This window comes from Lonchura striata, chromosome 5, assembly GCF_050655825.1.
Source record: "Lonchura striata isolate lonStrDom1 chromosome 5, ASM5065582v1, whole genome shotgun sequence".
Lineage (NCBI taxonomy): Eukaryota > Metazoa > Chordata > Aves > Passeriformes > Estrildidae > Lonchura > Lonchura striata.
In genome coordinates this window covers 32,964,988-32,984,553 of record NC_140707.1, presented here as the reverse complement: position 1 = coordinate 32,984,553, position 19,566 = coordinate 32,964,988, and the positions used below count along the sequence as shown (strand labels likewise).

Here is a 19,566-nt window from a genome sequence, read left to right as displayed (position 1 = left end):
CATCGGGACCCATTTCACACCTTCATCCATCACATTGTTTGTAGACATTAGCTTTCCTCTCCTAAGGTACTAACAAACTGTATCACACTGTCAGGTCCAGGAGTTTGAGTAAGACCAATGACTGACTCCTTTTCACCGAATTTCCAGATAAGATGTAAACATGCAACTTTTGCTGATATATTTAAATTCTCCCTCAAAATTCTGCATTTGAATTACTTAAAACTTGAAACAGGTAATGCAGTCTTATTATGATCCATTCTTTAGTGGTAAACAGCTTTCTGCATCTACAGCAACCTAAGGAGTAACTGAACTACAACAAAAAGGTACCACAGAACTTCTTTTACTAAGGTGACAAAATACTGAAGAGTAACTGTGAAACAATGAGCCAAACAAAATTACAAAATGAATTTATTCCAAAGCTGTAAGGGAACATTTACAATTCAACAAGATGGTAAACAGATGTTTCCACAAGAACTCACTATGTTAAAATTATATAGGAAACTGGGGAAAATAGCGACTTCTGAGGCCACAAGAGCTTTGCACATCACCTCTGAAATACAGGAGTCACACAAAGAAAACTCACTCAAAATTCAGTGAGAATAGAAGCTGCTAGTACCTAGTTACTAGTCTAAATACAAGCTGTGTTTAGGCTTTAGGGATTACATTATTAAATCCCCTCAAAATACCAATTATAGCTACAAGTGCAAAATGTCTTTTCTTTTTCCTTTTTCTTCCTCCCAATAGAAGCTTATTACATATCTAGTGCCTATTTTCAGAGTGACATTTTGACCTCACAAATTTCTCCTTCAAAGCTTTTTGCCAAGTTTCATGGTTTTAATGCAAAATCAGAGTTTAGCAGCTGGCATGTAATGAGAAATCCAAAGTCAGCTCACATGTCCTGGAATGTCCAAAGTTTCCTACCTACTGTTCCAGAGTTAAGCAAAAACAGACTTTGAATTTAGCATCCTCAACAATATTTCTAACTTTGACATAATTTTGGTATTCTGGCCTTCTGATTGTAGTGATAAATATTAAAGAGTGTTAATGAAAACACCTGAATCAGATTCACAAGCAAATACAAATGGAACTAGGGTGGGGAGACATCACCTTCTGTGGATATCGCTGGGCCAAAAAAAAGGAGGATAAGAAGTATTATTCACTCTTCTAAAGCCTAAGGTATTTTACATCAACATGCTCTGGAACACTTAATTAAAATTCTTCTCCTGTTTTGACTTCTTTTTACTATATCCTGATTCTTTTACAATGTTGAATGACCTGAGAAGTTAAAATTTTGAGTGGTGAGAATTTAAAAAAAAAGCATTGTGCTCTTACATTGTATTTTCTGGGTGCACACCAGTAAATAAAAATCTCAAGTTGCTATGAAAAAAAATAGCATGGAATTGTTAACTTTTCCCCTGAATCAAACTACGTAGCTGGAATTTTTCAATGTTACCCAAAATACAATTTTATTTATATATTTTTAAATGCAACTATTGGTTAAAAAAAAGAACCAAAACACACACACACAAAAAAATCACAAAACAAGAAAAACCAACCAACCAGCCCACCCTCAAGTGCCAACTAATCCAAAAATCTGCATAAAACAGAAAAGAGCCAGAAACACCTATGGTCTAGCTCCAGTCTAGGAAGCTTAATCACTGCATCAGTCTTTAATCATTCCTGAAATAATTCGTCATTTATTGTTTTGGTTTTTTATGCTATTCATTTACTGAGATTTTACGGCGTAACTATGTGCACATATTAATATTAAACATTAAAAATTAATTTTCAAAACATCACTTTTGCATTACAATGCACGGAGAAGAGTAAGATGTGCAAACCAAAAAACACCATGTTCTCCACATCTCTAAGTAATGAGATTGCTTCATGCTACAAGCAGAACAGATTTCCAGCCATGTTGCAAACTTTAAAAAACCAACATATATTTCATTCAATTCAATTAAAGAAAGTAAATCAAAGCAAATTTAACAATGGTACTCTTCTCCACATATTGCAAAATATGGCTACAGATGAGGAAAGGATTACTTCAGCTGCTAAGCTTATCTAACACATTATCTCTGTTGTCATGCCTTTCCTGTCCATTACTTAATACATAAACTCAATTATATATTTCTGTTATGCTGTAGCTGACTTTTAGGTTAATATACAAACTGTCAAGATCCAGCTTTTGATGAAACATCTATGCTCTTTTCCAATTTTGAATCTTGAAGACACTTCAAAAGTAAGAACCCAAAACTGCTGACTGTAAGCATCCAAAAATACAGTTGTAATTTCACTATGGACAAGTTGTAGTCCGTTAGAAAAGTAGATCATACATACAAAGATATAAAGAACATTTAATCAGTCCCAATGGAAGGCAGTCCTTGAAGAAAACAATGCTCCAAGCAAACTTGCTGAGTAGCACTTTCACTTTAGCCCTTCAGGGGCATGGAAGATTTAGCAGTCTTCTCAGTAGATTCTTCCTCGGCTGCGATTGCCACGTCCTCCCCAGCCTCTTCCTCGTCCACCCCGGAAACCACCTCTTTGTTCTGAAACAAAGAGTTGAAACTTTTCAGGCAGGTTTTATGTTGTATACAGATCCAAACTGAATAGCGGGATCTGGACGTCTCTGAGGCTATGCCTGCTTATGGACCACGAGATTGCCGAGTTATTTTCTGATGGAAAACGGACCCCACTAATTTTAAAAGGAGGTCAGGAGAATGAGTCCATCCAAATTAAGTGCAGCCTTTCTGCATACTAATACTGTGATACATAACAGTCCCTGTAATTTAGGACTATATTTGGGCCAATCCATCACCACAGAATTGAAAACTGGCTGCCTAGCTCTTCCTCCTGTTCAATAACACAATATTAACCTTGAGGTGTCAGTCTGACTTGCTACTAGTGATTTTATACAATTACGGAAAACCAGAACTTTGTCTTTCTACCTGTCCTTCCCTATCCTAAAGTTATCACCAGCATATTATTCTTTTTTCTGGGGCTGATATCGTCATTCATTTACAAATCATAACTAGAGATGAAGAGATACCACACAAAGTATTTGCATACTGTAGAAAATTTTTCATTTCTCTTTGTTAAGAACATATCTGATCACAGCCAAAAAATCCCCAACAATACAAACTCTAATAAGTTTATATAGTTTATCTGGATTTGTTTGAAGATGTACCAAACCCTCATTCCCCTTTCATGATTTTTCTTCATGTACAGTCTTAAAATACAGTTTCTATTAATCTACAGAGAGAACTGCATGCTGGTTTTAAAGGCCATAGAAATCAGAAGCTGACTGATGAGGCTGAAGCATCTCACTAACAAGAAACAGCAGCAAGCAATAAAACATTTTTAGTTGAAAGCTTCCCAATCTTTAGACTTGCAGGATTACAAGCTTATCTTGAAAGACACAGGTGTGTCACCTGAAGTCCAGAATAAGAAATTTTCAGATGGTGTTATCTCTTCTCTTTGCTTTATGTATCTGCCAAAGCTTTATAATAGTTTTTCAACCCATGGGTGTGGGTGACAATTTGTCATAGCAAGACTCTTTACTTGCCAGAGGTAGGACCAATGGGCCTACAGGAAAGACAGGAATGAGCTGCTGCCATTGCTGGTCCTACTCATTCAGTCTGCAGCCGCTCTTGAGCTTCACCCAAAAATATGACTTGCAGAAAGGCAGATTCAGTGTGCCTGGGAGCATGAGGTCGTAACTGTGTGCATGCACAGTGAACCCGGCGATTCCCAGAGCTTCCCGATCAGGTCTGCAACATCAGCAGTGGCTGTATTAGGAATGCAGCACAGGTCCAGTCGTATGACAGGAGGTGACCCAGCACTGCCATTTGCTGCAACTGGCCTGTTCAATGGGAAACTGGTGCACTGTGTGTCATAACAGGGAACACAACTGTTCAATTACTAACTCTAGGTATTAAAACACTGTTAAAACTAACTTGCAAATTACCTAAGTCATAGGCTGGTAACATTCAAACACTGCAATACATCAACAGCTAGGAACATCACAAACAAAAATTCATGAGAGTAGAATTTGATCTTCCATGAATGTGATATTTATTTGCCGCACCCCAAGACACAACTGTCACTAGACAAAGTTTTTCCAAGCTGCCTAACTTACCGTAAGAAAAACTACCCAGGTTACTGCTGTATTTTCCACTGGGAGGATTATATATTTGCCTGGCATCCCTTTTTGGTCCTGCTGAAGCTTTCTTTGGGGGTGAACTTGAGGTTGTATCTTCACTTGCTCTCTTTTGACTGACAGAATAAAACAAAAACATATCATTACACCCCTATGGTGACAAGTACAGTAATAGTAGCTCAGCAACAAAGATTAGCCACTGGAAGACAGCAGCAGCCAATGATGATGCCCTGGACAACAGTATCTCAAAAGAGCCTTCAGCTGATTGTCTTTAGTATCCCTAAAGCAAGACTAAAAGCATCACTCCATAGCCACAGCATGGGTGTTATTTTTGATGTGAAACTTTTAGCTCACATGCTGTCTGTATTGTACAGACACAGCCTGGGAGATTAATTTTTACTTTTTACAAAATGAACTCCACTGTTTTCTTTTATTGTATGAAGAACTCTTACCTTGCATCTGCCTTCTGTACTGGTTTCCAGGACAATGTAACTGTACTTTTGTAAGAAGGAGGAATGTGGAAGAGATCCTATGGATACAGAATTGGACAGTTAAATTTATGTCGACTGCACTTCAAAATTTTAGCTATTTATTGAGACTCCAAAATAACCACTACTCTCCAATAATTTTAAATCCTTTAGTCCCATGGCAGAAAGAGAAGGCAGTAGAATACTGCCTTATCTGGCTGCTTTTACTAGGAAATTCAAGTAGGATTTATCTTAGCACAATAGTGTCTTACACTGAGCAAATACAGAATTATAGACTAGTTTGGGTTGGAAGGGATGTTTAAATACCATATACTTCAATGACCCTGCAATGAGCAGGGACATCTTCCACTAGATGAGGTTGCTCAGACCATCTAATCCAGCTTTGGATGTTTCAAGGAATGGGGCATCTACACAGAAAGCCCAGGCTTTCTCTCCTTTCCTGTGCACATCAAGCATCTTACAATGAACTATAGTGACTCCTGCTGGAAGACATCTGATATCCCTATGATGGTACAAGATAGGCTTCTCAATATGGTGGGCCAAGTTTTTGGTTTATTGTGGGAAGTGAGAATGAAGGAAGAGAGGAAAATGGGCTTAGAAGAAATCAGAATGGTTTCATGGGCTCCAGATGAAAGTCTTTCTTGCAGCCCATCTCTTCTAGGTGTTTTGGAGAAACAGGTTCTGTACAGGAGCTTGCTTTGCCTCCTCCCTCCTTTATATCTCCTTGCACCTCTGTGAACTAATCTGTACTCCCCACTGACACTACAGGAAAGGGAAATGACAAGAAAATCCAGAGACCCCTAAAGAAGCAAGGTGGCCTTTTCCTGGGGACAACTAGTGCTGCAAGAAAGTGTGTCCACATACCCAAGACAATTAGCAGCAAAAGCTAAGCTGCTAGCACAATCAGCAAGATCCACCTCTCTTCAGAAAAAGTAAAGCAGCACGAACTTTGAGCTGGCTACCACCAACACAGTAATACATAACAACTTGGTTTGAATCTACTCTTTTCTTCTGCATAGCTTACTCTGCAGTGGGAATTTAGTAATTCATAATGTAAGGACTTACCTTGATTAAAACATTAATGTTATTGGTTATTTTCAAGGCAACCACTTTAATCTTGTTCTGTAAAAAAAACAGACAACAATGAGCATCTAGCAGCTTGATGCCAACTGCATTACATGAAGTTATAACATCAAACTCACTGCTCTTCCTAGTTAATTTCTATAAGTAACAGTGATAGTAAAAGGTGTGTACACTTCCAAGTTTTTATGATAGCTGCTTTTAAGATTCTTGTAGTTCCACACTAACTAGTTGCTTTTAATGTTCCAGTGTAGTCCCACTGTGGTTTTTTTTTTTTTTGCTCAACATATGAAAATTTCCCCTTCCAAACAAAGCACAGAGCACAATTAAACCAAACAGATGTGGCTGCAGCAAGCAGCTGAAAGTTGAAACTAGAACATCTTCACTTGCAAAATGTAGCATAAGGTGACATGCACTTGCAATAATGTTAGCTCTATTATTCCCTTAATCTACTTGCACACTTAAAACTGCAGCCTGTTAATATGTGCCAATGGTTCTTTCAGTAGGGTCAATTAGAAAAATCTGAATTCCCAAACAATTCTTACCTCCTCTGTTTTCAAAGCTTCTCCTGTTTTTCCTTGAAGTGCCAGACGAAGCTGTCGAATATACACCTGCAGCCCTCGAGCAAAATACTGTAGCCTAAAACATTTAAAAGCAATACCTTAGTAAAATTTACATAGTCCTGTAGAAATAAAAGCATAAGCAAAGGGAAGCTGTAGTCTTGTTTCTTCCTCTTAAGGAAAAATGCTCAAAGTAAGTCTCTGATCAATCTGATTTAGCATCCAGACAATTCACATTTAGAGTCAGAGAATTAGAAAGGTTAGAAGAGACCTACAGGATCAGCTAATCCAACTAATTAGCTGTATTAGCTAATCCAGCTAATCACACCTAAACCATACCCCCAAGTGCCACATCCAGATGCCTCATGAACACTTTGAGACAGTGATTCCACTACCTCCCTGGGCAACTTACTCCAGTGCCCAACCAGTCTTCTAGTAAAATTTTTGTCTCTAGTATCTAATGTGACCCTTTCCTGGTAGAACATAAGGCCATTTCCTTGTCCTTTCAGTTGAGACATGGCAGAAGAGACCAACTCCTACCTCAGTACAACCTCCAGTCAGGCAGTTGTAGAGGGCAATGAGGTCCCAGCTGAGCCTCTTTTTCTCCAGACTAAACAGATCCTATTCCCTCAGCCACTCTTCATGAGACTTGTGCTCCAGACCCTCCCCCAGGTCCACTGCCCTTCTCTGGACACACTCCAGCGCCTCAATGTACTTTTTGAAGTGACAGTCCCGAGACCACATATAGCATTCAAGGTGAGGCATCACCAGTGCCCAGTACAGCAGGACAATCACTGTCCTGGTCCTGCTGCCCACATCTGTATCATTCTTCATACACATCTGGATGCCATTAGCCTTCTTAGCTACCTGGGCACACTGCTGGCTCATACCCAGCTGGCTGTCAACCAGCACCTCCAAGCCCCTTTCTGCTGATCTACTCTCAAGCCACTCTGGCCCAAAGCTGCAGTGCTACATGGGCTTGTTGTGACCCAACTACAGGACCCAGCATTCCACCTTATTAGATCTCATGCAGTTGTCCTCAGCTCATCGATTCAACCTGTCCAAAACCCTCTGCAGATCTTCCTACCTTTGAGCTGATCAAAACTCCCACTCAATTTGGTGTTGCCCACAAACTTACTGAGAATGCAGCCAATCTCCTCATTCAAGTAATTGATAAAAATGTTGAATAGGGCAGGCCCCAGTCCTGAGTCCTGGGGAACCCCACTAAAACTTTTTAACAAATACCTTGTACCAGAACATTAACACTTACCTGATTTTGAAGTCTTTCAATTTCTCTGCATTCAGCTTGGCTGTGAGGAAGTCTGGAAGTTTGCGACCTAGCTGATGGAAGCTATACAATAAACACTCCACATAACTGAATTGCAACTTGGGCTCTTCATTGCCAGCATTCTCCCCATTTTCTGCTTCCTCTGGTGGGAGTGGCATATACTCCTGAAGAACAGAAAGGAAAACAAATGCATGAGACACTTTTATGCTGTCTGACTGGTCTTTCACAGTGTTTGTATTGGATGGTTTATCTGTGCTAACAATTTAAGAAGTATCCACCATCTCTATACTAATGGATGAAGTACTGAATAAAGTCCTGTGCAAGCTGTTTACCTACACTTCTGTGACTCGACTCAGAGGAAATACTATGGTGGCACAACTACCACAGGAAGCAATAATGTACTGCACCAATGCTTCTGAAATAGTGATGAATTTGCTTAGAATTGTCAGTGCAGATACAGTCTTTAATAGTATCAGCATGAGTCTCTCATGACTATGAAAATTAAAAAGAAGAAACACACTTGAGTTTACTGGATTAAAAACATTATTCAGGTAACAGCTCTGTATCTACAAAGGCTTTAAATTGCAAAATTATGTTCAACCTTCTATCAGTGAACTGGAACGTCTCTGAAATAGCCACTTCAGAAAAAGGATAAAGAGATGAATACATAATAATAACTTGTTTTGGTGAAAACTTAATTTCTTAGTGTTTTACATGAATAAAAATTGAATTAGTCTTACCAGCAATTTATCAAACAGCTTCTTCAAATTTGATTCAAGCTTTTCCATATCACCACAAAATGAACTCATTTCAGCGAGAAGCTTCAAAACCTAAACGTAAGGATAGCCAGGTTTTTGTGTGCTAACTGAAAGTACACAAGCTAACATTCAACCTAAAATCAATTATCACATCACTACGGCTAGCACAGTAGAGGCTAGCTATTACAACTAAACCCCTCCCAAAACAGCAGGAAGGAATTCGAGGAAGAACATGACTAATTTGTTTGTCCTGTCTGTAAAGAGAAACACAGGTTTGTGCGTCTAATCCCAACAAGCATTAGTCAACAAGTAAACAAAACTTAATCTCCCACATCTGCAGCACAGCTCACCTTCAAGTGAGAGCCAGAGATCTAACTGAAGCCATAGCACTGATTAATGTAAACAAAATTACACACATTAAGCCACTCCCTTAGGAGGCTAAATTAGCCCAAACTATGCAACCATCATTTCAATAAATGCTATGTGCTTAAAAAAAATTGAGAGTAATATAAAAATTATTACATTGATCTACTTATTCTACCTTGCTTCAAAAGCTTGGGACAGATGACACATGCTTTAAAAGGCAATGCTCACTCATGCCTCAATAGAGCAAACGTTTTTTCTAGTGCAGCTACTTTTCTTACAAGCCAAGAAATGAGAACTACTGGAGGAAAGACCTTATGATTTTTAAAATACCTGTCTTTATCTAGGATGGTTATTTTTCACTATTTGGAAGACATTTTAGTTTTGGCTTACCTCTAACTGGATATCAAGACCCTCCACTAGAGTAGTCAAAGAGCTGAGGTTTGGCAGAACATGCTCACAGAAATAAGTAACAAATTTTGTGGAATGAACATTTTTCTGGAAAAAAAAACAACCCACAAACAAACCATCACACATTATTCATGTTATTACTGAGTCTCAAGGGGCTAAATGCTGTTCTCCCATCACCCCTCCACCATTATAAATGCCTGCCTCACAGCTGTACCCTAAAGCTTTATTAAACTTCCCTCTTATTTCTAAGACAGACCTCCTTGCAGGTAGCCTAAATTCAGAGGATGTCCACAACAGCAGCTGTGTAAGCAGACTGCTTACAACCCAAGAATAGGCCCTTAAGCTCTGCAATTGCCGGTCACTAGACTTGACATAACCAAATTCATGCAAAATAATGTGAGAATCTTGTCGTAATTCACTGTAACATCTTAAATTTGAAAAGAGAAGAGAATAACACAAGGTATCTTTGTATTTGTATTCCTCAATAGTCCTCATGCAAAGCAAACAAATACGTACTGAGAACAATGGTACTGCCTGCCGGGTGCACTGCAGAAGTCTGTCCACACAGTCTGTATCTGATGGATTGAACGTTTGTTCCAGGTCAGCCTGTTCAGCTACCAGCTCCACCAGTTGCTGCCTCCCACTGACTGTCTGCAAGCTTTTTAATCCAGACAATATTTTCATGAACAGAACAAACTCCTCGCCTGTCACATCTTCCAGAACCTTAACAGAAAAACAGAAAGCATATTTTTGTGGTGACAATTTGTAAACCTCCAAGTCAAACCTACTGGATTTGAAAAGGTAAAGTATGCAAATATTTAGCATTTAATTTACCATTTAGTTATTTAAAAACAGAAGTTTGAAGTAACATATGAAAACATTCAACATAATTGAATGCACCTACAAATCAAAGTAACTGTCATCAAGTTGTGCACAGGAAACAGTTTTTTAAACTCTAAATTGAGAACCAACTCCTATCTAACAAAAATCTAATGCTTCAGGCAGAATAAATATTAAACAAGTATCTACTCATTATCGGTTGTTTTAAAACTTTGCATCTTTCTCAGCTTAGGGAATGCACAGAAATCTCCTAAGATTCCACAAAGACAAATGCCAAGTCCTGCACCTGGGATGAACTAACTTCCCTGCATCAGCACTGGTAGGGGACTGACTGGCTGGGGAACTGCTCTGCTGAGAAGACTGAGGGTTCTGGGTGACAGCAGGCTAAACACAAGTGACAGTACCATACCTTGGGTGAAAAGCAGTGTTCTGGGCTAAGGACAAGAGCACAGACTAAAGAAAACAAAAAGGACAGAGAATTGGCTGGGTCCAACAGGTCCTTGGCTGGGCCATCATCTGACCAAATGTGGAATACTGCACCTAGTGTTGGGCTCTCCTGTATGAGGAAGTGCTTGATAAGCTTTAGGAAGGCAAATCAACAAGGTTATCTGTGTCTAGAACACATGAGCTGTGACGAAAACCTAAAGCAATCAGGCTTTTCCAGCCTAAAAAAAGAGAGCTGTGTGGGTGGGGCAAACAAACTTATCTTCCTACACTTCAGAGCAAGACATCACCCATAGCAGCCAGGTTCTTTGATGAGGTGGATATGATCAGAATGAAACAATAACTCAAAGTTAAAAGGGGAGGTTTCAACTCGATAGAGGGGAAAAAAAAGATCTCTTGAGGACAATTGAACATTGAAGCTGGTTGCTCAGAAAGTATAGGAACTGTCCTTCATTAGAGGTTTTCAAAACCCAACTAGAAAAAGCATGAGGAAGTCTGATCAGAATTCAGCTGAGCATAATTCACTGAGCTGATCAATCTCTCAAAGACCCTTTCCAATGTGAACAATTAGGTGCAATTCTAATCAAACTCACTCTTACAAAATTAGAAGAGACATGATTTTAACATTACCACAAAAAAATGCTGCAAACTTTGGAGTGTATCAGAATAGGTTAACTACAAGACCAGATTTGTAAAATGCTCAAACAGACCTCCAAAGCAACATCAATGATAAGGGATGGTTGAACAATACTTGAGTTTGAACTGGAATCAGATGCTCACCTTCTTTGATTCAGCCAATATGAACTCCTCCACCTCCTTTGTCATCACTTCCTCTGGTAAGGTTTTCAGTTTTGTAGAAAGGAACTTAATGGCTCTCTCTCTCACAATATCCTCTCCCTGAAGAATCTGACTGAATAAACCTCCCAAAGTCCCTGAATGGAAAATAAATTGGATAACAACAATTATTTTAGAAGTTATGACCTGGACCTTTTACACAGAAGGAAGAAGTTCCTCCTTTTAAGATTCCACAACACATTTTAAAATAACTGCCATACTATTTTTTTAAATTACAATTTTCATATATCTTGAAATAAAAATTCACACTCTTTTATTAGTCTGTGTAATTCAGATACACAATTATAAAGTTCAGTACTGTTTACAAAACCAAACAATTAGTGTGTGTCTCACTTTTGCACTGTACTAAGAAGATAAAAATTGAGTCCTGTTCTCATACTACTACAGACTGAAAAGTATTAATAAAAGCCATGTATATAAAAATGTGTCCTTTACCTTTAGCATCCATCTTAAATATACTGAGCAAGGCATTGTTCACCAAATTGAATTCTGCAGAATCATCTGGAGAGAGAAAAAAATTAATATCTGTACACTTGAAATGGAAAGGTAAGAGCAGAAAACCAAAATGGCTAATACTGTATGAGAAGTATTCTGTCCTCAGCATTTACCTATAAACAACATAACCTATATTTTTAAAAACTATGAGACTGAGGAAGTTCAAAACCATGATTATGGAAGCTGGAAGCAAAAAAAAAAAAATAAAGCTATTTATCACTTTAGTCTCCCTGTCAAAACTAAACCTTAAAACTTGCTAGGACTGAAAACTTTAAGGGAAGTTATTAATCTATATGTTTAGTTATTTTAATAAACTAACTTTCACTTAATTTTTGTAAAATACCTTTTTATTTTTAAACTCTTAATTAATTTACAGTATTTACAGTATTATATGTGGCAGGAACTTTTTCTCTCTTAAACTAAATGGAGAAACACAGAAATCTCAAAAAACCCAACCCAAAATCTATCTTCTTGAGAAGCCCAGAGTCTTAACCATGCAGTTTTAATGGAAGTTTGAACACCTAATATTTAGTACTTTATAACTTACTGAGATTAAATGTATATTAAATCCTGAATTTACCCCAAAAATATTTATTTTGCACCAAAAATACAACTGTATAGAACAAAATGCCCTCAGGCCGTTTCAGGTTCTAGAAACTGGATCAGAAATTCAGTAACTCTTTTTCAGAAACAAATTTGCTGCAGTCCATAACTGGAAGGTTACCCCCCTTGCCTTTTTCTACAGATGCTTTCAGAGAACTTGAATTAAAAAAATTATTTTATTTAAAACAAGGATTTTTTGTTTCAATTAGAATAATTAGTGCCCTTTCAGCCTAACTGTACAGCAAATACAAAACAGGAGAAAACACAAGAAGGACATGAATAGCGCTGGGATAAATTATGAATCAATGAAAAATGTTTTACAGAATCAAAACTGTATCCATATTTAGGTGTGCCATGAGGAGATCAGCCAGAGTGTGTCTCTTACCTGACTGCAGAAGCTGGGTCAGTATGTCTGCTACCCGAGGAAGATTATCTCCAGTGGCAAACTGAGGCAATTCCTTGATTGCTTGTCGACGGATCTGTCAAAATTGTCAATAATGTAGAAATTTAAAAAATTTTAAAATTTCAGGAATTACACAACACCCCAAATCCCCCTATTTTGACATGATTATGAAGAAAAAAAATTTCTTTTCTTAGAGCTAGGCAGCACTGGAGAAAAATCAAATTCAAACAGCACTTTTGTTCACAAAATCATTCATAGGATCGACAGTATAAAGGCTGGAATATGTGTTAAGGAGTTTTATTTGCTGACAGTTCTACAGTTGTGCAAATGGCAGGGATAAACTCTAGGGTTGGTTCCCAACACTGAAAAAAATCCTTGCATGATCTGTCCAAATGCCTTAAGATCTGATAAACAGAAACACTTCTTCAAAGGTACAGCTGCTACCAGCACCAAAGAACCAGCATGAAGCATCTCAAGAAGCACAACAGTCAGAATCACATCCCCGTGGTTCTCAGGTGCAAACAAGATTCTGTGTCCCAGCAATATTTATCCATCAGAATCAGTTACCACAAAGTGCCTTTTGATAGGAAACCACGTGAATGCTAGTCAAACTCTAAGTTTCTTTCTACAGAGCTATTCCTTTGATCAGTGGTGGGAGCTAAAAAAGATAAATGAAAACTGATGCATCCTCCCAAACCATTACACAATGAATTAAATACAAGAATACAATTAAATTTATGTTTCCCAAAGACCAACCCTTCTCTCCCAAAAGACACAGACCATTAAACAAAAAGACAAAATATAAATTTAAAGTATCAACTTGCTACAAGGCTCTTATTCTTACAGAAACATCTTCATCCTCACAGAGGTCCAACTGGGCATTGATAGCTGAGTCAGCTAGCTCAGGAAAATGTTTGAAGAACTTAGGAATAAACTGGGCTGCAAGTCTCTTCTCCTTGGCACCTCCTTTCACACCATCCAGGATCACCTGGTAGGCATCCTTATGCTGAAAAAACAAAACCAGAATACATAAATGGAAAAATCCTGGGTTATTCTCAAAACAAGGAAAGCATTTTTTCTCCCATTCTCTGAAACTATTTAAGTGAACCATATTATACAAGCTTCTTACAAAGGAATATAGTTTTCTCTTAGACTGATACAGCCATGCCAATTTGGTAATATCTGCCTTTGTTGCCTGGCTTTTACTGTTATTCTGGCTCCTGTCCGTTCAAGCGTGTACTGCTCCAGCTGCCAGCCCTAAGGGTAACACCTCTTGCACACTGTGATTAGATTAGTACAAGGAATTCCATGATCCCTGCCACTGAACTTGGCCAGTTTTTCAAGGAATTTCTGCCTTTTGTATGCTCGTGTATTGTCTTTGAAGTAGATCTTACCTTTCCCTGTAACTGTCCCACTGCAGTGGATCATGAATTCTAATTAACATACAGGGTGCTAAAGTATCTTTGGTATCTATTCAGATAGTTAACTTCACCTAGAATCTCTCATATCTATTCAGGTAGTTAACCTGGGATGAAATACAGCACTTGAAGAAAAGGAAACTAGATTAAACCTCCAGTTTTAAATATAGAAATATATATTCCAAATACAGGAATAAACACTTCCACAACAGTAAAATTTTATCTAGCTGCTCCAACTAGAATCACACAGGTGCTTCTGATTCTGTGACTGCACGAACAAAACTTTAAAATCATTTGAAGTCTTTGTTGTGGTTAGCTGTGTGTTTGTGAAATAGAAGTCAGCATTATTAGGATACTAGTGGAAATCAGGAACTTTTAAGATTAATTTTCCTCATGGTTGTGAAAAAGAATGCTTAAAACAGCTTATTCTACTTTGAACACCAACCCTGACAGCACAGGACACTTTCTTTGCTTTATTTACATTAAATTTCCCAGAGCTACAAAGATCTATGTATCACCACTAATCCACATGAAAGTTGTCCCATAGCAAACACAGACACTGATTTACACAGCCATACACTGCATTAATGCCCTCTAAAGTAAGCTGCACTTTAAAATTTAGTGCCCATGCTCCTGAAGCACTCCCTACAGCTTGTTGTTAGCTGTGTTGCCAGACTCTGAACTGGAGTGGGATACAGATCTGGATGAAAAATAAGCAGTGAAAGAATCAGTTGCCTTTCAGCTGAACCACATCATCACCAAGTTCACCCTGTAGCTGGGCCAATGCAGTGGACTCAGCAGCAAAGGCAGGAATGAGCCAGCACAAACTAGCAATGAAAACGCACACCAGTACAGACATGGGTTCTCAGGCTGCATGTTAAGAGCAAGTTCTATTGTAGATAAAACTTAATACATATAAAAAAGCATTCACGCAGCAATGGAACAGAGTAGCCCGTGTTCCCTGCATTTGTGTTCCTGCATGCTAATTACTCCTACCATGTAGGGAAAATACAGTTCAGGAGTCTGTTTTATCTGTACCTGGCAGCATGGAATGCTGTAGAAAAGCCACAGGCAACTACATACACAGTGTGATCCTTCTGTTTTGTGCATTCCCTTCCCCTCTGTAACAAAGGAATGTCCTAAGCTGGAGACAGCATCCAGACCTTTGGTTTCAATTCCTCTTAATTGACCAGTCATCCATTAACTTCTCTAGGTTAGTTCTTGAGTCAATTAATACTCTGCAGTGCCCTGTGCCAAGTTTCACAATGCATTATGAAGAAATGTTTATCTTCCTCTATTTTCAGCCAGCTTCCTAGTAGTCTTTTTCAACTTCTCACCTTCATTCCACTTGTGGACACCTCATCTCTGAGCCCCTTTCTCAGCTGAAACTGTTTTACAAGCTCAGTACTTCTCTTGATGCCGTAACTTGTGGTAGTCCCCATGCCCAAGCTCAATGTTTCTTTATTTGAGACACGGTGACGTGACGTTTTGCAATAAGAGATCACGTTCATGACGTTTTTAAGAGATAATAAAGGACTAAGTGAGATAGAACTGATCAACAAGGAACTCATGGCTTCTCAGAATGCAGAAACTGGAGCCACCAAGCAAGATTATGAAATGAAAAATTCAAAGAGGTAGCTTTGTCACAAAGGTTAACAAAACAATGAACTGTTTTAGCACAGAACCTTTATATGCCAGAAGCACACTCAGCTCAACAAAGCGTCAGGAAAGTTCACTGAGAAATAACCTCACAAGCTATGCTTGTTACAGAGATACTTCCTCTGCCTCTGGGAACCCAAAAGCTGGAGAAAGGCAAAGCTGGGAGAGTGTTTTAGGAATCCCCACTCTATATTTACCCTCAGAACATCTTACACAACTACCCTGTCACAGGCTGCATTCCTTAACCATGCTGGAGTTTGCTCTTCCTAAGACGGCCATTCCTTCCTCAGAGAAGATACTCACAAGAATCAAAGTGAGATGAACTGTGCATTTCTGAAGTGGCAAGATAACAGCACGTTTTACTCTGCATCTCTCCCTGCAGCTCCCTACATTTTATTTGCACTTTCTTTTTGGCTCTGAAGTGATGTTTTTGTTGGACTGCCTGCAAGGAGGCTTTGTTTCACTAGGGCATAACTACACAAGCAAAGTGAACGGACCTGAATTAAAACAAAAAAAAACCAAAACACCTTCAACATCCCCCTGTCCACAACCAATCACCAAAATATTTGTTCTCTTAAGGAACTTTCTAAGTGACATTGTATAGCAGTGTTGTCGTTTAGTTTAAAATCCATGGTTAGATATAGATATAGCAAAACTACTTTCCTACTTATTGACATTAGGGCCATAAGGAAAAAAAAAAAGTATATTCTGCTTTTTCAGGGGGCCATTTGGGAAAATGAGGGACTAATGCAATTCCAAAACTAATTGCAACTAGCTATAATATTTTCTGTTGGTAATATTCCAAGTCATCTTCTTCTCTTGAATTATTCAGTAATGGTATAAACAAATGGCAGATTTTGCCAAGATTTTACAGAAAAAAAATCTTCAGTGGGAGGGTCGACCTTACGTTCTTGCCTCAAGGAAGGAAAAAACCAAAGGGCTACGGGCAGCTTTCAAACCATAGCAGACTTCACTTTCCCTCAGCAAGCTTTTTAGCAAGACAGCCTCCCAGACGCCCTCCAGATCTGCAAGCGCGCTGCGTCTGCAAGTGCGGTGTCAAAGACTTCAAGGCCCGAATTCGCCAGGCGAAACTTCCCGCCCCCTTGGAAAAAACAGCCTGACTCTAGCCAAGAACCGGTTAATATACGAGAGGCCGCATGTAAAGGAGAGCTGCCGACAGGACGCGGGTGCTGCAAAAGCGACGGGAGCTCCTGCTCTCCTTGCGGATCCGCGGCCGCGCTGCTCGTTCCGCCCAGCCCGCGCCGCCGCCAGCCCGAGCACAGCCCCGGGGGCTGGCCGGCATGCGGCGAGCGAGGAGCCCCTCCGGCGGCACCCGGCCCGCCCGCCCCGCCTCGGCCCGCAACTCCCCGCGGCGGCGCTACGCAAGCCCGAGGCCCAGCGAGGCCTTGCAGGCCGCAGCCTCACTGCACCTGGCCCGCCGTCTCCGTGGCGTCCGCCAGGATGCCGTAGTTGCGGTAGAGCTCCTCCACGGTGGGCATGGCGCCGCGGGGAAGGGGCAGAGCCGCCAAAACACCGAACCCGCCACTGAGGCCGCCGCCGCTCCGGCCGCCGCTCCCGCCCGCGCCGCGCGTCAGCACCAGCGAGGCGCCCGTCCCGAGCGGCCGCGCGCCGCCGCCTGCGCGCCGCCGCCTGGCGGTGGGCGGGGGCACTGCACCGCCGGGGGCGCCGCACCGCCGGGGGCGCCGCGGCGTCTGCTTGGGTGTCAGTGCGCTTCGGCCTCCTGCAAATTGCACAGGCGCTTAAATCAAAGAGGATTCCCCTGGTGTGAATCTGAGGCTGAGCTACGCAAAGCACTGGACCTTTCTTGAATATCCTTCCCAGCAGCGTGAAGGTTGCTGTTGGAGGCTTTTGAAGCTTCACCCTGCCTCCAGAGTCCGTGCAGCAGGGATGTACAGCAGCATCAATCATTTATCTTCTTCCTCTTTTTCTCTTTTATTCAGTGTTTTAGCCATGGCAGTAGTGACAGCATCAGTCATCTTTCTCCCCTCCCTTGAACTGAGACGCAGTGCCTTTACCTGTCCACCCGTGGGTTCGTGTCATTCCTGCACACTGAGAGTGTGGGAGCTTGTGGCTGCTGTCAGATCCAAGAGAGCTTTAACCACATCCTGCCCCTCTGTGTTCTTGTGGCCATCATAGTTACCGAAGTAATCTTACAAGACTGTGCTGGGTAATCTTAGGGAACAAACTGTAACATGAGAGAAGAAATATTTTTAATGTAACAAAAGAGCTACATGCTTAGGAGAACCTGGAGAACTTCCTCGGGCAGCCTGGTGGATATCAAGAGATGTCAATCTCTTGTCCTCCACCAGTTTCCAGGCAGCATTGCATCTGAATGCAGAGTTTAAAATTCACCATTAAGCATCTTTATCAGCACTACCATGGCGAACTTCTACAACTTGTCCAGAAAGGAGGAAAGACGAGCATCTCATTAAACTGCCTTTTACTCTCCCCTGCTGAAGTGTTTATATAGATGGAGCTGCCTTATTATCTCATTTTCTTGGTTTTCATTTGCCAAGAATGCTCTATCAAACTGTGATTACATTCCATAGTAAGCATGGATAAATATGTAGCATTTATGCATTGTTGCATGTATGACAGTTGTGGAGAAAAAGAAGTGAGCATGAATGAAAATGGTTGTGAGAGGGGCTGTGTACCTTCGGGGAAAGACCGGCTCTGCATTCTGTAGCAGGGGTGCTTCAGACACTGGAGAGTGATGGGAGGTAAACTCCAATGTTGGACTTTGGCTGCATGGCAGGGAGATTAACTGGCAGGGTGGGATGGTAAGCAACATAAAATACTATGATAGCATTATGTATTTGTTACAACTAACTATTTTAATCACATTTTTATAACATCTATTTTAGGCCTTGGAATTATACTTTTCAACCTTCTGTGGCAATTATACATTCAACTGTTCTCATTGTCTTTGTAACAGAGAACACACAAAATGAAAAGGGGTATTCAGAGCCACATTAAAAAAATTGTTTTCTCTGAGGTTTGTTCTGTTTCCATTCTTTGATCCTGGAATTTTATTTCCTCAGTTACTTCCTTGTTTCTTGACATCATTAATTTAATTTTTTTCTCTCTTGACAACAATCTTCTAGTCTTTAGTTTTCACCTATTTATGAAATATATATAACAATTACTATAATGAACCTCTTTAAAATTAATCACCATTAGTTTTTAGCTATTATATGAAAGGAAAATAAATGAAAAGCTGATGGTGTTACAAGTTTTGAAGAAATTGTTTGATTTTTTTTTCAAAGTTAGTTAGTAATGGATCTCTTTGTTAAAGTTGTGATATGTTTGAAAATATATTTTTAGGAACACAAAACCTTGAAATGCACATTTGAGAATGACACACAGTTTTTTCAGACTCTGCAGTGCAAGTCTCATAGTTTCATAAAACAGGGCTAATCTGGCCATCGGTCAGGATTTTTCTCTTTTTTCTTCTCAATCGCTGTAAACCCAAGCATGTGATGATAACCCTGTGGTAAATTTGATAATGAAGTGGTGTCATTGTACATTTTACTCCATTGCTGTGTACTGTCCATAAATCAAGTACTCTGGAATCACTGCAGGTTCTCCAGAGGAAAAAGAATTTACTTGTGAAATTAATGAAGTTTTCTGTTTTCCTCAGAGGAAAAAAGTTATTATTCCTATCCCACAAGTTCTCTGGTTTTTGGTGAAGGACCAGCCTCAGACAAAACCATAGATGGGG

The 19,566-nt window shown here is 39.9% G+C and overlaps 1 protein-coding gene across 2 annotated transcripts; it reads right to left on the bottom strand.

Annotated features, from left to right (window-relative positions):
• Positions 1-391: 391 nt before the first annotated feature.
• On the bottom strand, positions 392-17,428 carry API5 (apoptosis inhibitor 5). 2 transcript variants are annotated; one of them, XM_021533218.4, is made up of 14 exons: positions 17,255-17,428; positions 13,592-13,753; positions 12,730-12,823; positions 11,682-11,747; positions 11,172-11,323; positions 9,624-9,830; positions 9,090-9,194; positions 8,316-8,405; positions 7,558-7,739; positions 6,273-6,366; positions 5,713-5,769; positions 4,612-4,688; positions 4,139-4,275; positions 392-2,549 (listed from the first exon to the last, which is right to left on the bottom strand). In XM_021533218.4, the coding sequence occupies exons 1-14, from the start codon at positions 17,321-17,323 to the stop codon at positions 2,470-2,472; spliced, it is 1,572 nt and encodes a 523-aa protein (XP_021388893.1). In that variant the 5' UTR covers positions 17,324-17,428; the 3' UTR covers positions 392-2,469. The 2 variants fall into 2 exon arrangements, with proteins under 2 accessions (XP_021388893.1, XP_085436350.1); XM_085580224.1 differs by lacking the exon at positions 17,255-17,428 and adding an exon at positions 15,503-15,836.
• Positions 17,429-19,566: the final 2,138 nt, after the last annotated feature.

Coding starts and splice junctions, on each gene's coding strand:
- API5 (XM_085580224.1), bottom strand. CDS start 15,736: ATGAGTTCCTTGTTGATCAGTTCTATCTCACTTAGTCCTTTATTATCT. Junction 11,748..12,729: donor GACCCAGCTTCTGCAGTCAG/GTAAGAGACACA, acceptor TTCTCTCTCCAG/ATGATTCTGCAGAATTCAAT. Junction 9,831..11,171: donor TATTGGCTGAATCAAAGAAG/GTGAGCATCTGA, acceptor TTTTCTGTTAAG/GTTCTGGAAGATGTGACAGG.